At 46.7% G+C, this 25,751-nt stretch overlaps 1 protein-coding gene and 1 gene segment (V, D, J or C); one reads left to right on the top strand and one right to left on the bottom strand.

The window, feature by feature from the left end:
• Positions 1 to 14,254, top strand: part of LOC142250324 (T cell receptor alpha variable 36/delta variable 7-like) — a 38,449-nt gene extending 24,195 nt beyond the window's left edge. The window contains 2 exon segments of the V gene segment in view: positions 10,935 to 11,249; positions 12,873 to 14,254. Of these exon segments, the coding sequence occupies positions 10,935 to 11,249; positions 12,873 to 12,991 (434 nt within the window).
• Positions 14,255 to 19,871: 5,617 nt separating this feature from the next.
• Positions 19,872 to 25,751, bottom strand: part of LOC142250952 (regulator of G-protein signaling 3-like) — a 72,812-nt gene continuing 66,932 nt past the window's right edge. The window contains exon 7 of the mRNA XM_075323295.1: positions 19,872 to 21,344. Within this exon, the coding sequence (XP_075179410.1) occupies positions 21,165 to 21,344 (180 nt within the window). The 3' untranslated portion in view covers positions 19,872 to 21,164. The remainder of the gene's footprint in view (positions 21,345 to 25,751) is intronic.

Here is a 25,751-nt window from a genome sequence, read left to right on the forward strand (position 1 = left end):
TTTATACTAGAGAATAGATGGGTGACCAAGTGACTAAAGAAAGTGCTCGATAAACATTCAAAATGGCTGACAATGATGCAACTTTCTGTCAGTAGAAGGAGCAGATCTGGAGCACAAACTGCTGCTCCACCATAGGGGCCTTAAAGGGATTCTCCTATGAAAATAAGCAATCAATCATGTGATTGATGAGGGTCCGACTTTTAGATTTACAAATGTGCAATACGAATCACTTTAACAATCAGTTTTATTAGATAATATTAAAATCGCCCAGGTGATTAACCCAAACCTCAAACAATAAAATCAATATGAAATAGGGAGCTCATATAGACCAAGGGTAGCCGAAATCATAATGCATGTAGGCTGATGTAACACTGCTATTATGATAACAATCCAGTATACACATCTACACTCCAGTGACCCTAATATGTCACTGTGTCTGGCTCTGGCTATCAACGGAGGGTATGACACCCTAACGTAGCTGGGCGCCCCCGTTCCTCGACGACTGAACCCTCACTCTCCCTAGACAACTCTACCAATCTATAATAAATACGGTACCCCATATTCTCACAACCAACAGGAATTATGATAATCCACTGTTGATCATATTAGAAGATCAATACCTCAGATGATAACAAACTAAGTACTACTAGGTCTGACTTTTAGGCAGAATTTGCTCCACGAGGTAACAACAGGAACACTTTCAATTGAAAAGTCCAGTTGGTTTATTCAGCTTCACATAAACCGCACTCTTGGTAACATAACACAAGCTATCCTTTGACTTCACAGGAACACAAAAGACGGTGTCATAATCAGTTTACCTCGCGGTATCCCCTCACAAGTTTGGATACCAGTTCTCTGAAGAGGTATCCCAGGGGAAGTATCTCAGCCTCCACTCTCCTACTCAGCCTATACATTCCCTCTCTCAGAAGATCATTGCTGGAGGTGTAACAACCTCCACACACTGACGATGTGTCAAACAATCAGACACCATTTTAAGATATGAGACACAGCCATGGACGGATGTATGTGGATAACCAGACCCGTCATCTGTAAAACGTGGCTCTAGAATGCCCTAATAAGTCTCGTGACACTGCAGATACCAGGTTTACATACCAGCCGCCATCTTACACCGGATACAAAATGGAACGATGGGTCAGATGCTCAGCTGCCGCTCCATTATTGCACTTTGCTTTTTCCAACAGCTACATAGAGAATGAATTAAGTGGCTTTTGGGCGTCCAACCTGTGGCTCCATTTTGTAATGGGGATAAAAATTCCCCATTCTGCTGATCATTACCAGTCCCAACAGTCGGATCCCAGCAATCAATACGTTTACTCATATCTAATTGATTGTTTTCACTGTAGAACCCTTAAAAAAGACGGTAACACATCGCAATACATTATATCACATATAGATCACACACATGGCACAGTACCAGAACCAATACATATGGAGGATTTTGCCAGCCCTCCCGTATGGATGCGCTATATATATATATATATATATATATATATATTAGTATATTCACCCTCTCAGCCTTGGATGGGTTTTTGTGGTCACAAGACTCGGGATCTGTTATTTGAGTTATACTAAATTAGTGACCACATCAAATAAATATTTGCCTGCGACGAAGTAATTCTCCACGGCGAATATTTAGAACAATAACGCAGACAACGTTCCCATGTCAGGGGTGGGGTTCTCTTTTGGATTTGCGAGTCTAGATCTTATCGTAGGACGTGTTGGCCAGGCTTGTGCACTCGGCGAGGCATTGTGTGCGGATACCTCAGGGATTAGCGCAAACACCGCACAGAATAAACACCAAGTAAAATCAGACCAGACATAGCAGTAAACAGAACAGTGCCCTTTTCTTCCAGAATTCCACATTAGGCCCCCGCAAACCGGTTAAGTCACTCCCCCTATCCTATTACTTTTATAGGGATTTTTAGCAGCTGCAGCAGCATACTTACTGGAGCAAATAAATTATTCACATTGTTCCAGTATAACGAAAGAAAGGCTTATAAGGCGACAACTAGTGATGAGAGGGCACTGCCATGCTCGGGTGCTCAGTACTCCTAACTAGTGATGAGCGGGCACTACCATGCTCGTGTGCTCAGTACTGGTAACTAGTGATGAGCGGGCACTACCATGCTCAGGTGCTCAGTACTGGTAACTAGTGATGAGCGTGCACTACCATGCTCGGGTGCTCAGTACTGGTAACTAGTGATGAGCAGGCACTACCATGCTCGGGTGCTCAGTACTGGTAACTAGTGATGAGCGGGCACTACCATGCTCGGGTGCTCAGTACTGGTAACTAGTGATGAGCGTGCACTACCATGCTCGGGTGCTCTGTACTGGTAACTAGTGATGAGCGGGCACTACCATGCTCGGGTGCTCTGTACTGGTAACTAGTGATGAGCGGGCACTACCATGCTCGGGTGCTCGGTACTCGTCACTAGTGATGAGCGGGCACTACCATGCTCGGGTGCTCAGTACTGGTAACTAGTGATGAGCGGGCACTACCATGCTCGGGTGCTCAGTACTGGTAACTAGTGATGAGCGGGCACTACCATGCTTGGGTGCTTAGTACTGGTAACTAGTGATGAGCGGGCACTACCATGCTCAGGTGCTCAGTACTGGTAACTAGTGATGAGCGGGCACTACCATGCTCAGGTGCTCAGTACTGGTAACTAGTGATGAGCGGGCACTACCATGCTCAGGTGCTCAGTACTGGTAACTAGTGATGAGCGAGCACTACCATGCTCGGATGCTCAGTACTGGTAACTAGTGATGAGCGGACACTACCATGCTCAGGTGTTCAGTACTCGTAACTAGTGATGAGCGGGCACTACCATGCTCAGGTGCTCAGTACTGGTAACTAGTGATGAGCGGGCACTACCATGCTCAGGTGCTCAGTACTGGTAACTAGTGGTGAGCGGGCACTACCATGCTCGGGTGCTCAGTACTGGTAACTAGTGATGAGCGGGCACTACCATGCTCAGGTGCTCAGTACTGGTAACTAGTGATGAGCGAGCACTACCATGCTCAGGTGCTCAGTACTGGTAACTAGTGATGAGCGTGCACTACCATGCTCGGGTGTTCAGTACTGGTAACTAGTGATGAGCGTGCACTACCATGCTCGGGTGCTCAGTACTGGTAACTAGTGATGAGCAGGCACTACCATGCTCGGGTGCTCAGTACTGGTAACTAGTGATGAGCGGGCACTACCATGCTCGGGTGCTCAGTACTGGTAACTAGTGATGAGCGGGCACTACCATGCTCGGGTGCTCAGTACTGGTAACTAGTGATGAGCGTGCACTACCATGCTCGGGTGCTCTGTACTGGTAACTAGTGATGAGCGGGCACTACCATGCTCAGGTGCTCAGTACTGGTAACTAGTGATGAGCGGGCACTACCATGCTCGAGTGCTCAGTACTGGTAACTAGTGATGAGCGAGCACTACCATGCTCAGGTGCTCAGTACTGGTAACTAGTGATGAGCGTGCACTACCATGCTCGGGTGCTCAGTACTGGTAACTAGTGATGAGCGTGCACTACCATGCTCGGGTGCTCAGTACTGGTAACTAGTGATGAGCGGGCACTACTATGCTCAGGTGCTCAGTACTGGTAACTAGTGATGAGCAGGCACTACCATGCTCGGGTGCTCAGTACTGGTAACTAGTGATGAGCGGGCACTACTATGCTCAGGTGCTCAGTACTGGTAACTAGTGATGAGCGGGCACTACCATGCTCGGGTGCTCGGTACTCGTCACTAGTGATGAGCGGGCACTACCATGCTCGGGTGCTCAGTACTGGTAACTAGTGATGAGCGGGCACTACCATGCTCGGGTGCTCAGTACTGGTAACTAGTGATGAGCGGGCACTACCATGCTTGGGTGCTTAGTACTGGTAACTAGTGATGAGCGGGCACTACCATGCTCAGGTGCTCAGTACTGGTAACTAGTGATGAGCGGGCACTACCATGCTCAGGTGCTCAGTACTGGTAACTAGTGATGAGCGGGCACTACCATGCTCAGGTGCTCAGTACTGGTAACTAGTGATGAGCGGGCACTACCATGCTCGGGTGCTCAGTACTGGTAACTAGTGATGAGCGGGCACTACCATGCTCGGGTGCTCAGTACTGGTAACTAGTGATGAGCGGGCACTACCATGCTCAGGTGCTCAGTACTAGTAACTAGTGATGAGTGGGCACTACCATGCTCGGGTGCTCAGTACTGGTAACTAGTGATGAGCGGGCACTACCATGCTCAGGTGCTCAGTACTGGTAACTAGTGATGAGCGGGCACTACCATGCTCGGGTGCTCAGTACTCGTAACTAGTGATGAGCGGGCACTACCATGCTCAGGTGCTCAGTACTGGTAACTAGTGATGAGCGGGCACTACCATGCTCAGGTGCTCAGTACTGGTAACTAGTGGTGAGCGGGCACTACCATGCTCGGGTGCTCAGTACTGGTAACTAGTGATGAGCGGGCACTACCATGCTCAGGTGCTCAGTACTGGTAACTAGTGATGAGCGGGCACTACCATGCTCGAGTGCTCAGTACTGGTAACTAGTGATGAGCGAGCACTACCATGCTCAGGTGCTCAGTACTGGTAACTAGTGATGAGCGGGCACTACCATGCTCAGGTGCTCAGTACTGGTAACTAGTGATGAGCGGGCACTACCATGCTCGGGTGCTCAGCACTGGTAACTAGTGATGAGCGGGCACTACCATGCTCGGGTGCTCAGTACTGGTAACTAGTGATGAGCGGGCACTACCATGCTCGGGTGCTCAGTACTGGTAACTAGTGATGAGCGGGCACTACCATGCTCGGGTGCTCTGTACTTGTAACTAGTGATGAGCGGGCACTACCATGCTCGGGTGCTCTGTACTTGTAACTAGTGATGAGCGGGCACTACCATGCTCGGGTGCTCAGCACTGGTAACTAGTGATGAGCGGGCACTACCATGCTCGGGTGCTCAGTACTGGTAACTAGTGATGAGCGGGCACTACCATGCTCGGGTGCTCTGTACTTGTAACTAGTGATGAGCGGGCACTACCATGCACGGGTGCTCAGTACTGGTAACTAGTGATGAGCGGGCACTACCATGCTCAGGTGCTCAGTACTGGTAACTAGTGATGAGCGGGCACTACCATGCTCGGGTGCTCAGTACTGGTAACTAGTGATGAGCGGGCACTACCATGCTCGGGTGCTCTGTACTGGTAACTAGTGATGAGCGGGCACTACCATGCTCAGGTGCTCAGTACTTGTAACTAGTGATGAGCGGGCACTACCATGCTCGGGTGCTCTGTACTTGTAACTAGTGATGAGCGGGCACTACCATGCTCGGGTGCTCAGTACTGGTAACTAGTGATGAGCGGGCACTACCATGCTCAGGTGCTCAGTACTGGTAACTAGTGATGAGCGGGCACTACCATGCTCAGGTGCTCAGTACTGGTAACTAGTGATGAGCGGGCACTACCATGCTCGGGTGTTCAGTACTGGTAACTAGTGATGAGCGGGCACTACCATGCTCGGGTGCTCAGTACTGGTATCTAGTGATGAGCGAGCACTACCATGCTCGGGTGTTCAGTACTGGTAACTAGTGATGAGCGGGCACTACCATGCTTGGGTGCTCAGTACTGGTAACTAGTGATGAGCGGGCACTACCATGCTCGGGTGCTCTATACTCATAACTAGTGATGAGCGGGCACTACCATGCTCAGGTGCTCAGTACTGGTAACTAGTGATGAGCGGGCACTACCATGCTCGGGTGCTCTGTACTGGTAACTAGTGATGAGCGGGCACTACCATGCTCAGGTGCTCAGTACTGGTAACTAGTGATGAGCGGGCACTACCATGCTCAGGTGCTCTGTACTGGTAACTAGTGATGAGCGGGCACTACCATGCTCGGGTGTTCAGTACTGGTAACTAGTGATGAGCGGGCACTACCATGCTCGGGTGCTCAGTACTGGTATCTAGTGATGAGCGAGCACTACCATGCTCGGGTGTTCAGTACTGGTAACTAGTGATGAGCGGGCACTACCATGCTCGGGTGCTCTGTACTGGTAACTAGTGATGAGCGGGCACTACCATGCTCAGGTGCTCAGTACTGGTAACTAGTGATGAGCGGGCACTACCATGCTCAGGTGCTCAGTACTGGTAACTAGTGATGAGCGGGCACTACCATGCTCGGGTGCTCAGTACTCGTAACTAGTGATGAGCGGGCACTACCATGCTCGGGTGCTCAGTACTGGTAACTAGTGATGAGCGGGCACTACCATGCTCGGGTGCTCTGTACTGGTAACTAGTGATGAGTGGGCACTACCATGCTCGGGTGCTCAGTACTGGTAACTAGTGATGAGCGGGCACTACCATGCTCGGGTGCTCAGTACTGGTAACTAGTGATGAGCGGGCACTACCATGCTCGGGTGCTCAGTACTGGTAACTAGTGATGAGCGGGCACTACCATGCTCGGGTGCTCAGTACTGGTAACTAGTGATGAGCGGGCACTACCATGCTTGGGTGCTTAGTACTGGTAACTAGTGATGAGCGGGCACTACCATGCTCAGGTGCTCAGTACTGGTAACTAGTGATGAGCGGGCACTACCATGCTCAGGTGCTCAGTACTGGTAACTAGTGATGAGCGGGCACTACCATGCTCAGGTGCTCAGTACTGGTAACTAGTGATGAGCGGGCACTACCATGCTCGGGTGCTCAGTACTGGTAACTAGTGATGAGCGGGCACTACCATGCTCGGGTGCTCAGTACTGGTAACTAGTGATGAGCGGGCACTACCATGCTCAGGTGCTCAGTACTAGTAACTAGTGATGAGTGGGCACTACCATGCTCGGGTGCTCAGTACTGGTAACTAGTGATGAGCGGGCACTACCATGCACGGGTGCTCTGTACTGGTAACTAGTGATGAGCGGGCACTACCATGCTCAGGTGCTCAGTACTGGTAACTAGTGATGAGCGGGCACTACCATGCTCGGGTGCTCAGTACTGGTAACTAGTGATGAGCGGGCACTACCATGCTCTGGTGCTCAGTACTGGTAACTAGTGATGAGCGGGCACTACCATGCTCAGGTGCTCAGTACTGGTAACTAGTGATGAGCGGGCACTACCATGCTCGGGTGCTCAGTACTCGTAACTAGTGATGAGCGGGCACTACCATGCTCAGGTGCTCAGTACTGGTAACTAGTGATGAGCGGGCACTACCATGCTCAGGTGCTCAGTACTGGTAACTAGTGGTGAGCGGGCACTACCATGCTCGGGTGCTCAGTACTGGTAACTAGTGATGAGCGGGCACTACCATGCTCAGGTGCTCAGTACTGGTAACTAGTGATGAGCGGGCACTACCATGCTCGAGTGCTCAGTACTGGTAACTAGTGATGAGCGAGCACTACCATGCTCAGGTGCTCAGTACTGGTAACTAGTGATGAGCGGGCACTACCATGCTCAGGTGCTCAGTACTGGTAACTAGTGATGAGCGGGCACTACCATGCTCGGGTGCTCAGCACTGGTAACTAGTGATGAGCGGGCACTACCATGCTCGGGTGCTCAGTACTGGTAACTAGTGATGAGCGGGCACTACCATGCTCGGGTGCTCTGTACTTGTAACTAGTGATGAGCGGGCACTACCATGCTCGGGTGCTCAGTACTGGTAACTAGTGATGAGCGGGCACTACCATGCTCGGGTGCTCAGTACTGGTAACTAGTGATGAGCGGGCACTACCATGCTCGGGTGCTCTGTACTGGTAACTAGTGATGAGCGGGCACTACCATGCTCAGGTGCTCAGTACTGGTAACTAGTGATGAGCGGGCACTACCATGCTCAGGTGCTCAGTACTGGTAACTAGTGATGAGCGGGCACTACCATGCTCAGGTGCTCAGTACTGGTAACTAGTGATGAGTGGGCACTACCATGCTCAGGTGCTCAGTACTGGTAACTAGTGATGAGCGGGCACTACCATGCTCGGGTGCTCAGTACTGGTAACTAGTGATGAGCGGGCACTACCATGCTCGGGTGCTCAGTACTGGTAACTAGTGATGAGCGGGCACTACCAAGCTTAGGGCACGATGGAGGTGATGACGTGGCCGCTGCTCCTGTACGCACGCGGTCACAGGTGGAGGGATGGCGGTATATCACCGCCTCTTCTAATTGCTATTTTTCAGGTATTTTGATGCTGGGCTAGATCCTTTTAATGCTTTCGGGATGTGAGAGCCGCACTCGTCGTGGTAAACGTTAGTAAAAATCAATCTAACCTCGGTCAATGATGACCACAAAACCTTTCCCCATAAAACTGGGTCACTCTCGTGTATGTAGGCGAGTGTCAGATGCTCTCACACCGGTGGTTGTCAGTAATGGCTCCTTTTCTGTCCATACACATCTATATTAACACAATTATTATATCTTTTTCAAACTTACCAAAATTTACTTTTTTTTTACTGATTATTGCTGGCGGTTGATTGAGCTAACTGAGAAACTGTCAGTGAGCTCATTCTGACCATCCAAAAGGAGAGCTTGTGGTGCTTTTATCACTTTTTTAGCTCCTCTCCGAGGATTTATGACCCCAGACCACATCAAAGTTGAATGCACAGAACCTGTAAAAGGCGATTAGTACAAAAGGGCTGATGCAGTCCAATTGTTTTTCCAATTGGACTGCATTAGCCCTTTTGTACTATTCGCCTTTTTGGATTTTTAGCCCCAATTATAATTGTAAATACAGGGATTTGGACTCTCAAAGTGTGCGCTGTCTGCAATTAGCAGATTAACAGATTCTTCTTGGCCCAATCGGCACCACATTAGTGCAAAAAAAGTTGTGACAAAGGCCCCTGGCGTGACTGAGGATATGCGGTGCTGCGATTCGTGCCAGGTACGCGCTTTAATTATATATGAAGACATGGAGCCTAGACTGGTAAATTGGATAAAACATCTGATTCCCATTAAATTGATAATACAAATCTTCTCCACTAGATGGCGCTGACCTGCTATACCTCTGTAAAAAAAGTAATCTTGTCCAGGACTTTAAGAAGGACCTGTCACTCGTCAAAAATGTATATTTTTCCCGCCTGATGTAAATGCCGCTGTTCTCCTGAATCCGGCGATGTTTTTCTTTTATTTCTGTGCCTCTCCGTTCCGGAGATATGGCCTCCTCCTCTCGGTATAGAAATCTAGTCTTGTTAGCCAAGGGGGTGTGGTCCTCAGAGAACACACCCATTTGGCTATCAAGACTAGATAAAGGGACAGGGAAAAGGAGGCCATATCTCAGGAACGGAGAGGCGCAGAAAGAAAAGAAAAACATCGCCGGATTCAGGAGAACGGCCGCATTTACACTAGGTAAAAAAAAATATATTTATAATACAAGTGAAAATTTCCTTATAAATACAAATTGGAATCTGGATGTTTGCAAGACTGTGTAAGACTGGTGGCACACAAAGCCTTTGGACCCCCTCACATATTAGGGCCTGAATCTCACTACTACCATTGCACCCTCCATAGATGCAGTATGTTCCTACATGGACCAAAAGCAGAACGACAGGCCACAGCACAGCCTGTCATTAACCCCTCGCCTCTCCGCCGCCGCACTACACACAGGAGGACTCCGTAATAGTCTCAGGTGACATCACATTCACTTCATAAGACGATAAATTCCAGGCTCCGTTCTTTTCATAAAACAAGTAACTTTATTGCTGGGATCTTCATACAACAGTTCGGTCCGCATCTTGCCGGCACCGGTAACCGTCTCATGGGGGTTCCTTCTACTTTTGACATTTGATATAATCTTGCAGCACTGCGTATCTGTGGCACCCGGGCACCTTCAGTACTTTCTGGCCCTCTTTTTCCCTCACTACACTTCATATACGCACAGGGGTCCACAACCATTCAGTGGTCTCCATTCCATGCCAGGCCATCCAGACATACCCCACCAACATGGGGCGCACTGACCTTTCCGTGAGTGGATACTCCTTTACGTTTCTGCCAGCAGATACTGACGCCAGGCCCCCGACCACCAGACTTAACCTCTCTCCTTGGGGGACGCACTTCCAAAATCCAGACAGGATCCCGCGTGTCGCAGCCGTAGGGGGTGACCCATAGGATCTGAACTCTTTACTGGGGGTATCTCACTCATGCATCTTCCTGGGGACTCGCCTCCTTCTCCCTCATAAACTCTCCCTTATATACTGTCCCTGTTCTCCTCCTCCTCCTCCCAGGTGCCAGAGATTACATACTACAACACTTCCACCTAGTGACGATCTATACAAAGCATTTACAGTTACAGACCATAAGTGTGCCGGGTACAGATGCAGGGGTGGGCCTAACCTTTAACCCCCCCCCCTACACCATGGTTTTCACTCCATTAAAAGGGAAACAGATGACACATTTCAGATCCAACAGATCCTTACTGATATCTTTCATGGATTCGAAACGCGTCATCAGTTTCTCTTTTAATGGAGTTTAAACTATGGAATTTTAAAATGTGAAATAAAGTCTTGGACTTTTTTTATCGTTTGGCATTGCTGGATTTTTCTGAGATTTTTTTTCGAAGCTAAAGGGCCTGATCCTTAAAGGGGTTGTCTACTAGTATAAAATTCCTTAAATATTAACATTTCCCATATAAAATAGAAAAAAAAAACCCATATCCTCACCTCCAGATGGGTGCCGTTCCAGAGATGTCGGCGCTGATTCTCCCAGTGCTTTTGTATCATAGTCATGTCACGTGAGTGCTGCAGCCGATCAATGGGTGTTGATGGGCTGCAGCTGGTACAAGAGTTCTGGAACGGCCCTGGACTGGGAGGTGAGTACAAATAGGGACCATAGCAATCCGATTACCTAGAGCACATTTTTTGATGATGACGCAGGTCATCTCCCACCGTTAGGGTCATCTGTTGCGATCCGTCATTTGCTTTCCTCTCTTTTTTCCTCTGCAGCCGCCTCTGGTTCTGAGGTCATTCAGCATCCAAAATCCTTAAGTGTCCACGAAGGAGACCCCACAACAATCAACTGCACATTCAACCAAGGGACTGAGCGTCTCGCAGCTTCTGCTGAATTCTACCGGATGCCGGATGAATCCAACCCCATGAACCGCTCCACGGATGGACGCATTACAATCGTGTCCACTGACAGCGCCCTCATCATGACCATCCACAGCGCCAGCATTTGTGACTCGGGATTATACGTCTGCAAGGTCAAGTTCTTTTATGGTGTGCCCCACCGAGCTAATGGGACCACCCTACAGGTCATCGGTAAGTTGCCGTCTATGATCATATACAGTTATGAAAAGGGTTTTTATCACCCTTGAAAAATTGTTGAATTGAAATGAAGTATTTCTCCCAGAAAATTATTGCAATTACACGTTTTGTCATACACGTGTTTATTTCCTTTGTATGTATTGGAACAACACATGGATATTTCACCAAACCCCCAAAAATAGGGAGGGACAAAATTGTTGGCACCTTTCCAAAATTGTGGGTAAACAACTGTTTTAAACTCATCTGGGGCAATATGAAAATCACACCTGAAACCAGATAAAAGGGGGAGAAGTTGCCTCAATCTTTGCACTATGTGTCTGTGTGTGTCACACTAAGCATGGAGAACAGAAAGCGGAGAAGAGAACGGTCTGAGGACTTCAGAATCAAAATTGATGAAAAATAGCAACAATCTCAAGGTTACAAGTCCATCTATAGAGATCTTGATGTTCCTTGGTCCATAGTTCTAAACATAATCAATACATTTACAACCCATGGCACTTCAGTTAATTTCCCTGGATGTAAACAGTAGAGAAAAAAATTGATGAAAGGTTGCAATGCAGGATAGTCTGGATGGTGGATAAGGCCCAATCAAGTTCCAAAAAAGCTGAAGCTGTCCTACAGGCTCGGGAGGTATCAGTGTCAGAACAAACCATCAGTCCACACAGCAAATACTATGGAGGAGACTCAGGAGGACCCCACTGCTGACAGAGACAAAAAAAAGCTACACTACAGTTTGACAAAATGTAAGCGAGTAACCAAAATCCTTCTGGGAAAGTATTTTGAGCCCAACATAGAGGTTTTTGGTAAAGCATATCATTCTACTGTTTACCAAAAACAGAATGGGACCTACAAAGAAAAGAACACAGTACCTACAGTCAAATATGGTGGAGGTCAATTATGTTTTGGGGATTTTTGTTGTCTCTGGCACTGAGGGCCTTTACTGTGCAAGACATCATGAAATTGAATGATTACCAAAGGATTTTGTGTGGCAATCTAGTGCCCAGTGTCAGATTTTGGGTTTGTGTGCTAGGTCAGGGGTCTCCTAGCAGGACAATGACCCCAAACACTTTAAGAAGCCCCCAGAAATGGATGGAAACAAAGCGCTGGAGAGTTCTGAACTGGCAGTAATGAGTCCGGATCTAAATCCCATTGACACCTGTGGAGAGATCTGAACATTGCTGTTGCGAGAAGAGAAGACGCCTTCAGATATGAGAGACGTTTATAAAAGAAGAGTCTGAGATTCCAGGTGAGAGGAGTAAGGAGCTTGTGGAGGTTATAGGAGGCGACTAATTGCAGTTATTTATTCCAGAAAGTAAAGGGTGCAACCAAATATTAAGTTGAGGGGGGCAACAATTTTGTCCGGACCATTTTTGGAGTTTTGTGTGAAAATATCTCCAATTTGTCCAATAGAAACAAACCTGTGTACAACAAAATGTGTAATTGTAATAATCTTCTGGGAGAAATATGTCATTTTCTGGGACAATTTGAAGGGTGCAGGATGTGTAACGTCTGCCGCTCACAGATTGGTGCCACGTCCGGTGCCACGCTGCCCGGCCCGTCCTATATATCAAGACTCCCTAACAATCAACCTGTTACTTTCTTTCCTTTTTATTACAGAATCCAATGGAACCAAAAAAATAGCTTCCTACGCCCAAACCGTAGTGGAGCTGATCCGCATCAGCCTCCTGGCGGTGCTCGTCATCCTTACTTTTCTATTACTTTGCAAATTTTGGTAAATTCCGAAAGAAATAATGAAAAAGAGAAGATTATGGATCTTAGGATATTGATAGAATTGAGCAATGCCATGATTGCCTGGGGTCTACGCCAGAGAAGCTCAGGACGCCGGCTGCGGTAGTGAAGACTGCCCCGGTCCAGATGCAACAGAGCACCACACCGGATGCAACGGAGCACCACACCGGATGCAACAGAGCACCACACCGGATGCAACAGAGCACCACACCGGATGCAACAGAGCACCACACCGGATGCAACAGAGCACCACACCGGATGCAACAGAGCACCACATCGGATGCGACAGAACACCAGACCGGATGCCATGGAGCCGGCTGCGGTAGTGAAGACTGCCCCGGTCCAGATGCAACAGAGCACCACACCGGATGCAACGGAGCACCACACCGGATGCAACAGAGCACCACACCGGATGCAACAGAGCACCACACCGGATGCAACAGAGCACCACACCGGATGCAACGGAACACCAGACCGGAGCACCACAGCGGATGCAACAGAGCACCACACCAGATGTAACGGAGGACCACACTGGATGCAACTGAGCACCACACTGGATGCAACGGAGCACCAGACCGGATTCAACGCAGTACCAGACCGGATGCAACAAAACAACACACTGGATGTAACTGAGCACCAGACTGGATGCAACGGAGCACGAGACCGGATGCAACAGAGCACCAGACCGGATGCAACAGAGCACCACATCGGATGCGACAGAACACCAGACCGGATGCGACGGAGCACCAGACCGGATGCCACAGAGCACCAGACCGGATGCAACAGAGCACCACACCAGATGCAACAGAACACCAGACCGGATGCAACAGAACACCACACCTGATGCTACAGAGCACCACACCTGATGCTACAGAGCACCACACCTGATGCTACAGAGCACCACACCTGATGCTACAGAGCACCACACCTGATGCAACAGAACACCAGACCGGATGCAACGGAGCACCACACCGGATACAACGCACCACCAGACCAGATGCAGGACTACGGCAGCCTGAAGCTTTTTGCTTAACTCAAAGTAAAAAAAACAAAAACCCCAAAAACATATATAAAAAGGACTCTAGTAGAGGACACCTTCCCAATTCACAATTAATAGGGTCTGGAGGAGATAAAAATCTAAGGTGGCATTTACAAAAAACGGTAGAAAATGCTCAATGACGGCGACAATCTCCACTTGGATCATTTTCTAATGTAAATTTGAGATTATCTTTACTATCTGTCTGTAAATTAGTAATACAGAAAAAAAACTTGTAAACCCCCCCCCCCCCCCCAAAAAAAAAACCCCAATGAAATATTAATGTATAAGGTGTGCGATTTATTTATTTAAAAGACCTTGGAAGAGACAATGGAGAATGGACACACAATTCACAATAGGCAGACAATGGATAGAGAATGGACAATGGACAGACAATGCATAATGGACAGACAATGCATAATGGAAAGACAATGCATAATGAACAGACAATGCATAATGAACAGACAATGCATAATGAACAGAATGCATAATGAACAGACAATGCATAATGTACAGACAATGCATAATGAACAGAATGCATAATGAACAGACAATGCATAATGGACAGACAATGGACAGACAATGCATAATGGACAAACCATGCATAATGGACAGACAATGGACAGACAAAGGACAATATGCAATTCATCATGAAAAATTGGCAATATATTTTTTCAAAAAAGGAGAATGCAAAGTCCAATTCAAATCAAATATAATGTTTATTAAGAAAATAATGAAAAAACAAAAAACACCAATTTTTTTAATTAGTTTTTTCATTATTATTTTCTTAATAAACATTATATTTGATTTGAATTGGACTTTGCATTCTCCTTTTTTGAAAAAATATATTGCCAATTTTTTCATGATGAATTGCATATTGTTTTGGGAGTGTCCTTATATAGGTTGACCATTCTTCCAAGTTGATAGACAAAGGACAATGCATAATGGACAGACAATGGACAGACAAAGGACAATGCATAATGGACAGACAACGGACAATAGACAAACAATGGATAGACAATGAATAAAGGATAGACAATGGACAATGCATAATAGACAAAGGAGAATGGGCAGGACAGTCATTGGACAATAGACAAGCGACAGACAAGGGACATTGGACAGCTAATAGACATACAATAGCCAGGGAATAGACAGACAACTGGCCATGGACATACAACGGACTAAGGACAATGGACAAAGGGCAGACAATGAACAATGGACAGACACTAGACAAGAGAAAAGGACAGACAAGGGACAATGGATAAAGGACAGAAAATAGACATACAATGGATCTTATAAAAGATCATGGGCACCATGAGGCACAAGGAGGGCGGGTGACTGGTGCCCGGATTTCCCAGAACCAGCAGATAATGGACCCGAGACTTCACGTTCTGGTACTAGAATAAGGGCGAAAAAGTCAAGGTCCCATGGAACAAACGTGTCTTAAGATCCCTACAGATTAGGGATCTTCTATACACTGCATTTTTCCAGGTTTCTGCTGACTTGTGAAACGAGGCGAGGCTTCAGGGGGTGGTCATTGCCGTAGCCACATGAATTCCGGCACGTCTCCCGATCCAGGAAAGTCCTTTAAAGGACCATTGCAGAACACACATCATCATCACAAGTTGTTCCTTATTTATTACAGAGCTTAATTTTTCTCATGTCCAATGGACGATGTAGTGGGGGGAGGTTTCTGCTGCAGCTATCCAAAAAAAAAAAAATCCAAGAAAAATCCAGCAATCTCAAAGCTTTGTTTCATATTTTATGATTCCATGGCTCTCACTCCATTAAAAAGGGAAACATAACACGTTTCGGATCCATCAGATCCTTACTCAAATCTGAAACGCGTCGTCTGTTTCCCTTTTGATGGAGTGTGAGCCATGGAATTTTAAAACGTGAAATAAAGCTTTGGAATGTTCTTATTGTTTGGGATCGCTGGATTTTTCTTGGATTGCTTCTTTCGGTGACCAGCTGGACTCGCGGTCCCGTCACTATACCAGGAATTGCAGGCGGTGGTGGAGTGGCTGATAAGCCGTTTTCTTGGTTCTACCGCAGCTAGTTGCCCCACGGCCAGACACAAAAAAAGTAGAAGGGACAGCCACTTTTTTTTGCGGCACCCCAGGGAAGAATTTTTACAATATATATATTTTTTATTTTGATATGAGACAGAATAGGATGAAAGAAAAACAGAAATAAGGAGGAGATACCGGAATCAAACTGTAGCACACAGCCACAATTTAGGCAATAGGGGGAATTAATGGCTGACGTCTGGCACCGCGGCTCCAGACCCTGACACCCCGTAGTGCAGCCCCCCCCTCCCGTTATCAGACATTTGTGAATAGGTGAGAAGTTGTCATTTTGGGAATATCCCTTTAAGAGGGAATGTGTCATCAGAACATGACCCATTGTTCAAACATCTTTCCTTTTGTGGTCAATTTTTCCTTTATCATTTATTTCTTCCCTTCTTCCAAGACCCATACCTTTCATTTTTGCAGTGGTAGAGACGGACAATGGCATTTAAGGGGTTAACACTAGAAGTCCCAGAAATTTCGAGCTCCATAGGGTTCCAATGGTAGAAATGTTAAATGACCCCTCTCTGGGACTCCTAGTGTTAAACAGCAGCAATCGGAGCCGGATCCAGTTGCTGCTGTTAGTGGCAGATGTCAGCTGTATAACAGCTCCTGCGCCCGCTGTGTTCCCACTGGTCAGAAGGCTGAAATTAAGACTCTTACTTCCCGTTGGACACTAATAGCCATAGAATGAAACAAACCCTGATTGTTTGCATAGAAGTATTATCAGAGCTTGTTCCACTGATCTGAGCAAGGATCACTGGGGAGGAGGAGGTGAGCTGTGATATCACCTATTGTGAATGGTGGATCCTGTGTTATCTACTGAACATTGAAGTAGTACCAGTCATTAAGCAGGAGGGGGAGGAGGTGAGCTGTGACATGACTTATTGTAAACAGTGGATCCTGTGTTATCTACTATATATAGAGGTGTTATCAGTCATTTCATTGTACAGGAGTGAGGAGGAGGGGAGCTGTGATATCACTTATTGTGATTGGTGAGATCATGTGTTATCTACTGTATAGAGGTGTTGTCACAGCTCACCTCCTCTTCTACAGTGCGTGATAACACCTCTATACAGTAGATAACACATGATCTCACTAATCACAATAAGTGATATCACAGCTCCCCTCCTCCTCACTCCTGTACAATGAAATGACTGATAACACCTCTATATATAGTAGATAACACAGGATCCACTGTTTACAATAAATCATGTCACAGCTCACCTCCTCCCCCTCCTGCTTAATGACTGGTACTACTTCAATGTTCAGTAGATAACACAGGATCTCACCAATCACAATAAGTGAGATCACAGCTCCCCTCCTCCTCACTCCTGGACAATGACTGATAACACCTCTATATACAGTAGATAAAGGATCCACCATTCATAATGGGTAATGACAGAGCTCACCTCCTCCTCCTGTACAATGACTGATAATGTCTCTATATACAGTAAAGGATCCACCATTCATAATAGGTGATGTCACAGCTCACCTCCTCTTCTACAGTGCGTGATATCAGCTATTATGAATGGTGAATCCTGTGTATTTTCTACTGTATATAGCGGTGTTATCAGTCATTGTACAGGAGGGAGGAGGAGGTGAGCTGTGACATCACCTATTGTGAATGGTGGATCCTGTGTTATCTACTGTGTATATATATATATATATATATATATATATATATATATATATATATATATATATATATATTATATTATATATCACTGACACTATTAGAATGAGAGCTATCTAAACTGCTGAAAACCTTTCTATTCATGACAGCAAATGTATGAGTCTGGTAGTAAGCCTAGTGGGGTAGCAGAAAAAGGTTGAATTCTTTGCATTGTTATTAGGCAATTTTATATTTCTAGTTTTCTCTCTCTTTTTAATAGTCCTATGTAATGTCTGGCACCCGGTAACCTGACAGTGACGTCTTCTCCAGTATATTCTCATTATCCCCACACTGCAGACATATACTCACCAGACCTCACAGGCTTTTCTCACCTACACATCATTAAACAACCATTCTTAGATCATCTTTTTATATAATTTTGCTTCATGAGTTCTAAAATTTTTTTTTTTTTTTTGTTTGAGCCCTACACATTCATTATTAGCTCAAACTCTATACCATAGCTCTGTTCATGCCCCTTTAGAAGCTGCTTTCATCCGCTGCTCAGCTAAAATCCTTCATCTATATTCAGGTAATTGGAGTATAGGAATTCCCCTCTCTTAGGCCTCCTTCACACGTCCGTGATTCTGGTACATTTGATGTCCATTTTCATACATACCGGAGACACGGACATAGGCGAACCCATTAAAATCATTGGGTCTGTGCACACAACTCTGTTTTCTCACAGACATTTGTCAGTGTGCTTCACCCGGTGACATGTCTGTTTTCCTCCGGCGTGACACAGACCACACACTAATGTGATTAGTGTGACGCGTACTGGAGAAAACACGTGTCTTTGAATAAAATTATTTTCTATACTCACCTGTCTTCAGCACTGCAGTCTCTTGCATCCGGGCCCACTCATTATGCTCATGAATAATCACGGCATAGCGGACTACGAAGTAGCAGCAGTGCTGGAGACAGGCGAGTATAGAAGTTCATGCTTGAACTTCTATACTCGCCTGTCTCCAGCGCTGCTCCTACTTCCTGGTCCGTGGAGCAGTGAATATTCATGAGCATAATGAGCGGGCTTTGAAGCAACAACAGAGGCAGAGACAGCAGTGCTGAAGACATGCGAGTATAGCAGTTCATGTTTTCCGTATGCTATCACAAATAGCACACGGACAGCATGTACTTCTATACTCGCCTGTCTCCAGCACTGCTCCTACTTCCTGGTCTCTGGAGAAGTGAATATTCATGAGCATAATGAGCAGGCCTTGAAGCAACAACAGAGGCAGAGACAGCAGTGCTGAAGACATGTGAGTATAGCAGTTCATGTTTTCCGTATGCTATCACAAATAGCACACGGACAGCATGAACTTCTATACTCGCCTGTCTCCAGCACTGCTGCTACTTCCTGGTCTGTGGAGCAGTGAATATTCAGCAGCATAATGAGCGGGTCCGAAAGCATGCGACAGCAGAGCTGAAGAATGGTGAGTATAGAAGTTGATGCTGTCCGTTTGCTGTCACAGATAGCACATAAAGAGAATGCTGACAGGACATGGAACACACACACACACACACACACACACACACACACACACACACACACACACACACACACACACACGCGCACACCGTCTCTGGATTCCCTGTATCAAGATACCATTAGCAGTCTTCACCCAAATTCCTCCCTTGACAGGAGCACACGCACGGACCGTGAAAAACTTGTTTTTATAATCACGGACGTGTGAAGGAGGCCTTAGCAGGAGTTGGCGATCAGAGAAACTCAGACAGGGAAAGTCCTTTACACAGATTTTCTAAATGTGGATTTTTTCTGGGCAGCAGTTCAAAGCAGCTTCTAAAAACATAAAATATTGGAGAAAAGGAAATAAAATAAATTATATTACAAAAATTGATAACTTTGGAATTCCTGGAGATTTATTATTTTTAGTTACTCTGTGTTTTACTGTGTGTCCTCCCGGTTACCCAAAAATCGATCAGGTCTCATCAGTTCCGGGAAAGGGAGATGCAAAAAGTTTTTTTTTAACCCTTTGCATTACATTGAAATAGATTGACATCCAGTATGAGGGGGATTGCAGGCAGCGTAATAAATCACTTGGGGGGAAATAACACGAGGAGACACGGGCCAATACTGCATATCTTTATTCAGTGCTTAAGACTAAGTACAGATTTACTCATAAAAAACATTAAGACTTCATCAACCGAAGAACCACATTTGATTTCCTGATTTCGTACTTATAGCCACAAAAAATAAAAATAAAAAAATAGACGTACAATACTCTACAGATCTCAAGCACGGAGGTCATGAGGGTGGATGTAGCAGGCTGTAACAAGAAGAGTCATGTACAAGGGGCCTGAAAATGGAGGACGCTCCTTCAACATGGCGACTACAGACGCATGAACCAATAAAAAAAAAAAGACACGAAAAATGGAACGACGCTTAGAATGGACGACCGTATGTACCACGGCCACCGAAACTGAGGCAGCAACGTGCGGAACGGTGAAGGCGAGGGAGGGAAATGGCTTCAGTGCATCAATATGGAGGCTTTTAAAAAAAATGGCAGAGAAGGCGCAAAAGGTATTAACAGTGCAAAGAAAAAAAGGCGCAAGGCTTCTAAGGTACTATTTTTGGGAAGGGGGCCATAAGGAGTGACATCCCTTCCGAAAAAAAAAAAAAAATGTGAAGAGTTTGGAATGATGACTCTTGACATCATTGTTCAAAATGGCCGACTTCCAGCAGCTCGAATGCCCCGGATCTGAAAACCTGCCATTCCCAACCTCCAGAAAGGATTCCTTTTGGCAGAAGTTTTCTTTCGTACGCGTGTAGAAAAAATAAAATTAGCGAACGGAAATGTTACGCCCCAGCGAATCAAAGATGGCTTGATACAAAATGAATAGTGTTCCAAAAAATGGCCACGGTTACATGCTCGGGGGCCTACATCGGTGGCCAACATGGCAAAATAAACCCCCCAAAAAAACATTTTCTGTGGGTCTCTGCATATATCCATTAGTGTTCAGGTTAGCCAACACTATCACAGACAAGAAGCGCTGACATCACGGACGCCATCTTGAATCAAAATGGTCACGTCTGACTCCGTCCTGATTCAAAATGGCTGAAAAGGCAAAAAGCGCTACAGTTCGAAAATGGCTTAGCCTAGCAGGTTATGGCATAGAAGCATTTTGGTCCATTTTCGGATCAAAATGGGGCATCCTTCGAGAGATACTCATTGATCAAAATGGCCACTCCTGACAGGCTTTGGCATCACTGAACCCAACCTCGACATGGGTCATGCAGTCCTTCAAAATGACTTTTCACATTTGGTCCATTCAAGTTCGGAAAGCCTGTTCCTGTAGTGGGGGGGGTCAGGCCGGCTCCTTTTACTTCTATCCTCCCGGGGTCACCACACTTTTCTCTTCCCTCAGCACGCGCCATTCGGAGGATGGAGCATGCTCTGATAGAGATCCGAGCGCAGGAACCGGGGATAGGAGTCTCGCTCCATTAGGCCGTAGATCCGGCGTTGGGCCTCGTCGAAGGTCGTACGTGTCGGGAGTAGAAGGTTGTGTTCGGTCAACTCTCTCGTGCTGGCGTCCAGGTTGACCTAGAAGTATTAAGAAAACGGAATATTAATCACATTACATTAAAAAGGTCTCGTGGTCCGGAACGACGAAGGATGGAGGCTCTTACTGAAAAGAACCCTTTATAACATTGATGATGGAACTACTTTTCATCTGACCATTTGTACATTATTTGGAATAAAAATTTTATTTTCAAGCCTAATATTATTATTATTTATTATTATTAGATAGAAGCCCCCCATCATCGCTCCCATACTAATAATAAAAGTTCATGAGGTACTTGAACACACAAGGTGCCGGCACGCCTCTGACCCGTGACCCGCAGTGTGCCAGAATAAAGTCACTAGGTTCCGCAGGGTGCAGGAACAATGAAGCCATGATCCGCAGGGTGCCAGAATAAGGCCGCCGCGACTCACATGGTGCTGAAACAAAGCCACCGTGACCCGCAGAGTGCCGGAATAAAGCCTCCAGGTCCCGCAGGGTGCCGGAACAATGCTGCCGTGACCCGCAGTGTGCCAGAATGAAGCCATCAAGTCCTGTAGTGTGCAGGAACTATGAAGCCATGATCCGCAGGGTGTCACAATAAAGTCACCAGGTTCCGCAGGGTGCAGGAACAATGAAGCCATGATCTGCAGGGTGCCAGAATAAGGCTGCTGTGACCTATAGGGTGCTGAAACAAAGCCGCCGTGACCCGCAGAGTGCCGGAATAAAACCTCCAGGTCCCGCAGGGTGCCGGAATAAAGCCTCCAGGTCCCGCAGGGTGCCGGAATAAAGCCTCCAGGTCCCGCAGGGTGCCGAAACAATGCTGTCGTGACCCGCAGTGTGCCAGAATGAAGCCATCAAGTCCTGTAGTGTGCAGGAACTTTGAAGCCATGATCCACAGGGTGCCAAAATAAGGCCGCCGCGACCTATAGGGTGCTGGCACAACGCTGCTGCGACCTGCAGTGTGTTGGAACAAAGCCGCTGTGACCTGCAGAGTGGCGGAAAAAAGCCTCCAGGTCCCACAGGGTGCTGGAACAATGTTGCCATGACCAGCAGGGTGGTTTAATAAAGCCGCTGCAACCCACAGCATGCCGCCGTGACGCGCAGGATGGTGGAATAAAGCCGACGTGACCTGTAGGGTGCCAGAACAATGCCGCTGCAACCCACAGCATGCCGCAACAATGCCACCGTGACCCACAGGGTGTTAGAACAATGCCGCTGCAACCCGCAGGGTGCTAGAACAAAGTCACCAGGTCCCGTAGGGTGCTTGAATTTCACAGCTGCGACCCACAGGGTGCCTGCATAACGCCTCCAGGGTGCTAGAACAACGATGCTATGACCAGAAGGTGCCAGAATAAATCCGCTGCGACCAGTAGGATGCCGAAACCATGCCGCCACGACCAGTAGGGTACCAATTTAAAATTTCTCTCCTATAGTCTAGATACCAGAACACACTGGTACGCTAATGTTCTAGAAATGAGTGTTAACATTCCAAACCTCGGCACCTGACAACAGCAGAGGCCTCACCTGGCACAGGTCCTCAGATCCTGTGACACTTCCCTAACATGTGGCCATATTGTCCTCTCGCACATGAGCACGGTATCGATACATTACAGACCTGTGCAGCTATGCTGACACTGCTGCTCCTGCAGGGGGCGCTGGTGAGCCATCATCGCTTCGGGGAAGTGCTATGACTAAGGGTCTGAAACGCGTGAAGCCTTCCCCGTCTATTTTCTGCTCTTTTTCACTATTTTTACTCCACACGAGGTGGAAACAAAGATCCAATTCGGGAAATCTAATTGGAGTATTGGAAACGTGTTGAGCCAGATTTGTTCTATAACCCGTGAAAGCTTATAAAAAGCTCGTCCGCAATTAGAGGACTGGAGCGCGTTACAGGGGATGACGGCAAGCTAGCACTCTATTTTTGTATTTTCTTCCTGTGATTATCACAGATTTCCTAAGATGCTTTTTGTCATGAATCGGTGCGCGCCATCAGCTATATCCGGCTCATATCTATCCGCTATCTTATGGCTCCCGCATCGACTTTCTCTCCATTATTGTACTTATTTAGATTGTCTATTTTATAGGTTTCTATTTCTAGAATATCAATTTAAATTTTTCTCGGGAGGAGATAATCGATTCACAAGACCCTAGTGCAGTGGCGACATCAGTAGGCCATGGGTGCCGAACGGTAGCCAATGAAACGTCCTCCTACCAGCCGGCAACACCCTAGTCCAGTGGCCACATTACTGGGCCATGGCTGCTGAATGGTAGCTCATCAAATGTCCTCCTACTGGCCGGCAAGACCCTAGTCCAGTGGCCACATTACTGGTCAATGGCTGCCGAACGGTAGCTCATCAAACGTCCTCCTACTGGCCGGCAAGACCCTAGTCCAGTGGCCACATTACTAATCCATGGCTGCCAAACGGTAGCTCATCGAACGTCCTCCTACCGGCTGGGAAGACCCTAGTCCAGTGGCCACATTACTAATCCATGGCTGCTGAACGGTAGCTCACCGAACATCCTCCTACCGGCTGGGAAGACCTTAGTCCAGTGGCCACATTACTAATACATGGCTGCTGAACGGTAGCTCATCAAACGTCCTTCTACTGGCCGGCAAGACCCTAGTCCAGTGGCCACATTACTGGTCCATGGCTGCCGAACGGTAGCTCACCGAACATCCTCCTACCGGCTGGGAAGACCTTAGTCCAGTGGCCACATCATTAGTCCATGGATGCCGAACGGTCTTCCATCGAACGTCCTCCTACTGGCCGGCATCCCCGGTGCCTCTTTTGATTAATTGGTCTGACTCAAATGTTCTTGTTGATACACACGCGACCAACTACTCAGAAGAGGCGCCGGAGACACCGACCGGTAGCACGAGGTTTACAGGGCTCTGTCCAGCAGCCAGGACTGCTTAACCCTTTATTGCAGAATAATTAAATTCCCCCAGATGGCAGAATAGAAGATTAAGGGTCCTGAAAATTTACTCATCTCATAACTTTATCACTCTCTCTCTAAATTTGTCTAACACACATCTATTTCATAATCAGCCATCTACGCTGAGTTACTCACTATCTACATAGCGTCTACAATAATAATCAGCCATCTACGCTCAGTTACTCACTATCTACATAGAGTCTACAATAATAATCAGCCATCTACGCTCAGTTACTCACTATCTACATAGAGTCTACAATAATAATCAGCCATCTACGCTCAGTTACTCACTATCTACATAGCGTCTACAATAATAATCAGCCATCTACGCTCAGTTACTCACTATCTACATAGAGTCTACAATAATAATCAGCCATCTACGCTCAGTTACTCACTATCTACATAGCGTCTACAATAATAATCAGCCATCTACGCTCAGTTACTCACTATCTACATAGCGTCTATAATAATAGCCATCTATGCTCAGTTGCTCACCATCTATATTGTGTCTATGAAATACCCATCCATCCATGTCGTGTCTGTCTATCCATCTTTTAGGTTATGTCTCTCTATGAAGATATCCATTCCCTTTAAATATATAGGCCTCCCAGCAGAGACGATAACTAGTCCAATGAACACTGACAGCGGGAACAGAAAGTCAGGGAGCATTCTGTGCAGCCAGACACTGTGACCTTCTATTGCCAGAAACCACATGACTGTCTGTCACCCCTGACACTTGCCTCTCCTAGGCCTAAGTTAACAAATTGTTAAAATGGATGGATAGGTACCTAAATATATACAAGATGGATGAAATATGGTCTGCTAAAGGAGAGAGTCTCATAAAGTAAGGGTCCCATAAAAAAATAAATTGGTCAATTAGTGTGCGCCCACCAACCACAACAATATGTTTGCCAAGAACTTCAGTTCTTTAGGTCTAGTTTGTATGGAAGTTTACATGTATCTCAGCACATACATACATATATATATATATATATATATACACACACACACACACACACACACACACACACACACACACACACACACACACACACACACACACACACACACACATACACACTACAGACCAAAAGTTTGGACACACCTTCTCATCTCTAGAACAACTGTTAAGAGGAGACTTTGTGCAGCAGTCTTCATGGTAAAATAGCTGCTAGGAAACCACTGCTAAGGACAGACAACAAGCAGAAGAGACTTGTTTGGGCTAAAGAACACAAGGAATGGACATTAGACCAGTGGAAATCTGTGCTTTGGTCTGATGAGTCCAAATTTGAGATCTTTGGAGCCAACCACCGTGTCTTTGTAGAAATGGTGAACGGATGGACTCTACATGGCTGGTTCCCACCGTGAAGCATGGACGAGGAGGTGTGATGGTGTGGGGGGGCTTTGCTGGTGACACTGTTGGGGATTTATTCAAAATTGAAGGCATACAGAACCAGCATGACTGCCATATCATCTTGCAGCGGCGTGCTATTCCATCCGGTTTGCGC

The sequence above is a fragment of the Anomaloglossus baeobatrachus genome, chromosome 9 (genome assembly GCF_048569485.1).
Source record: "Anomaloglossus baeobatrachus isolate aAnoBae1 chromosome 9, aAnoBae1.hap1, whole genome shotgun sequence".
In the NCBI taxonomy this organism is placed as follows: domain Eukaryota; kingdom Metazoa; phylum Chordata; class Amphibia; order Anura; family Aromobatidae; genus Anomaloglossus; species Anomaloglossus baeobatrachus.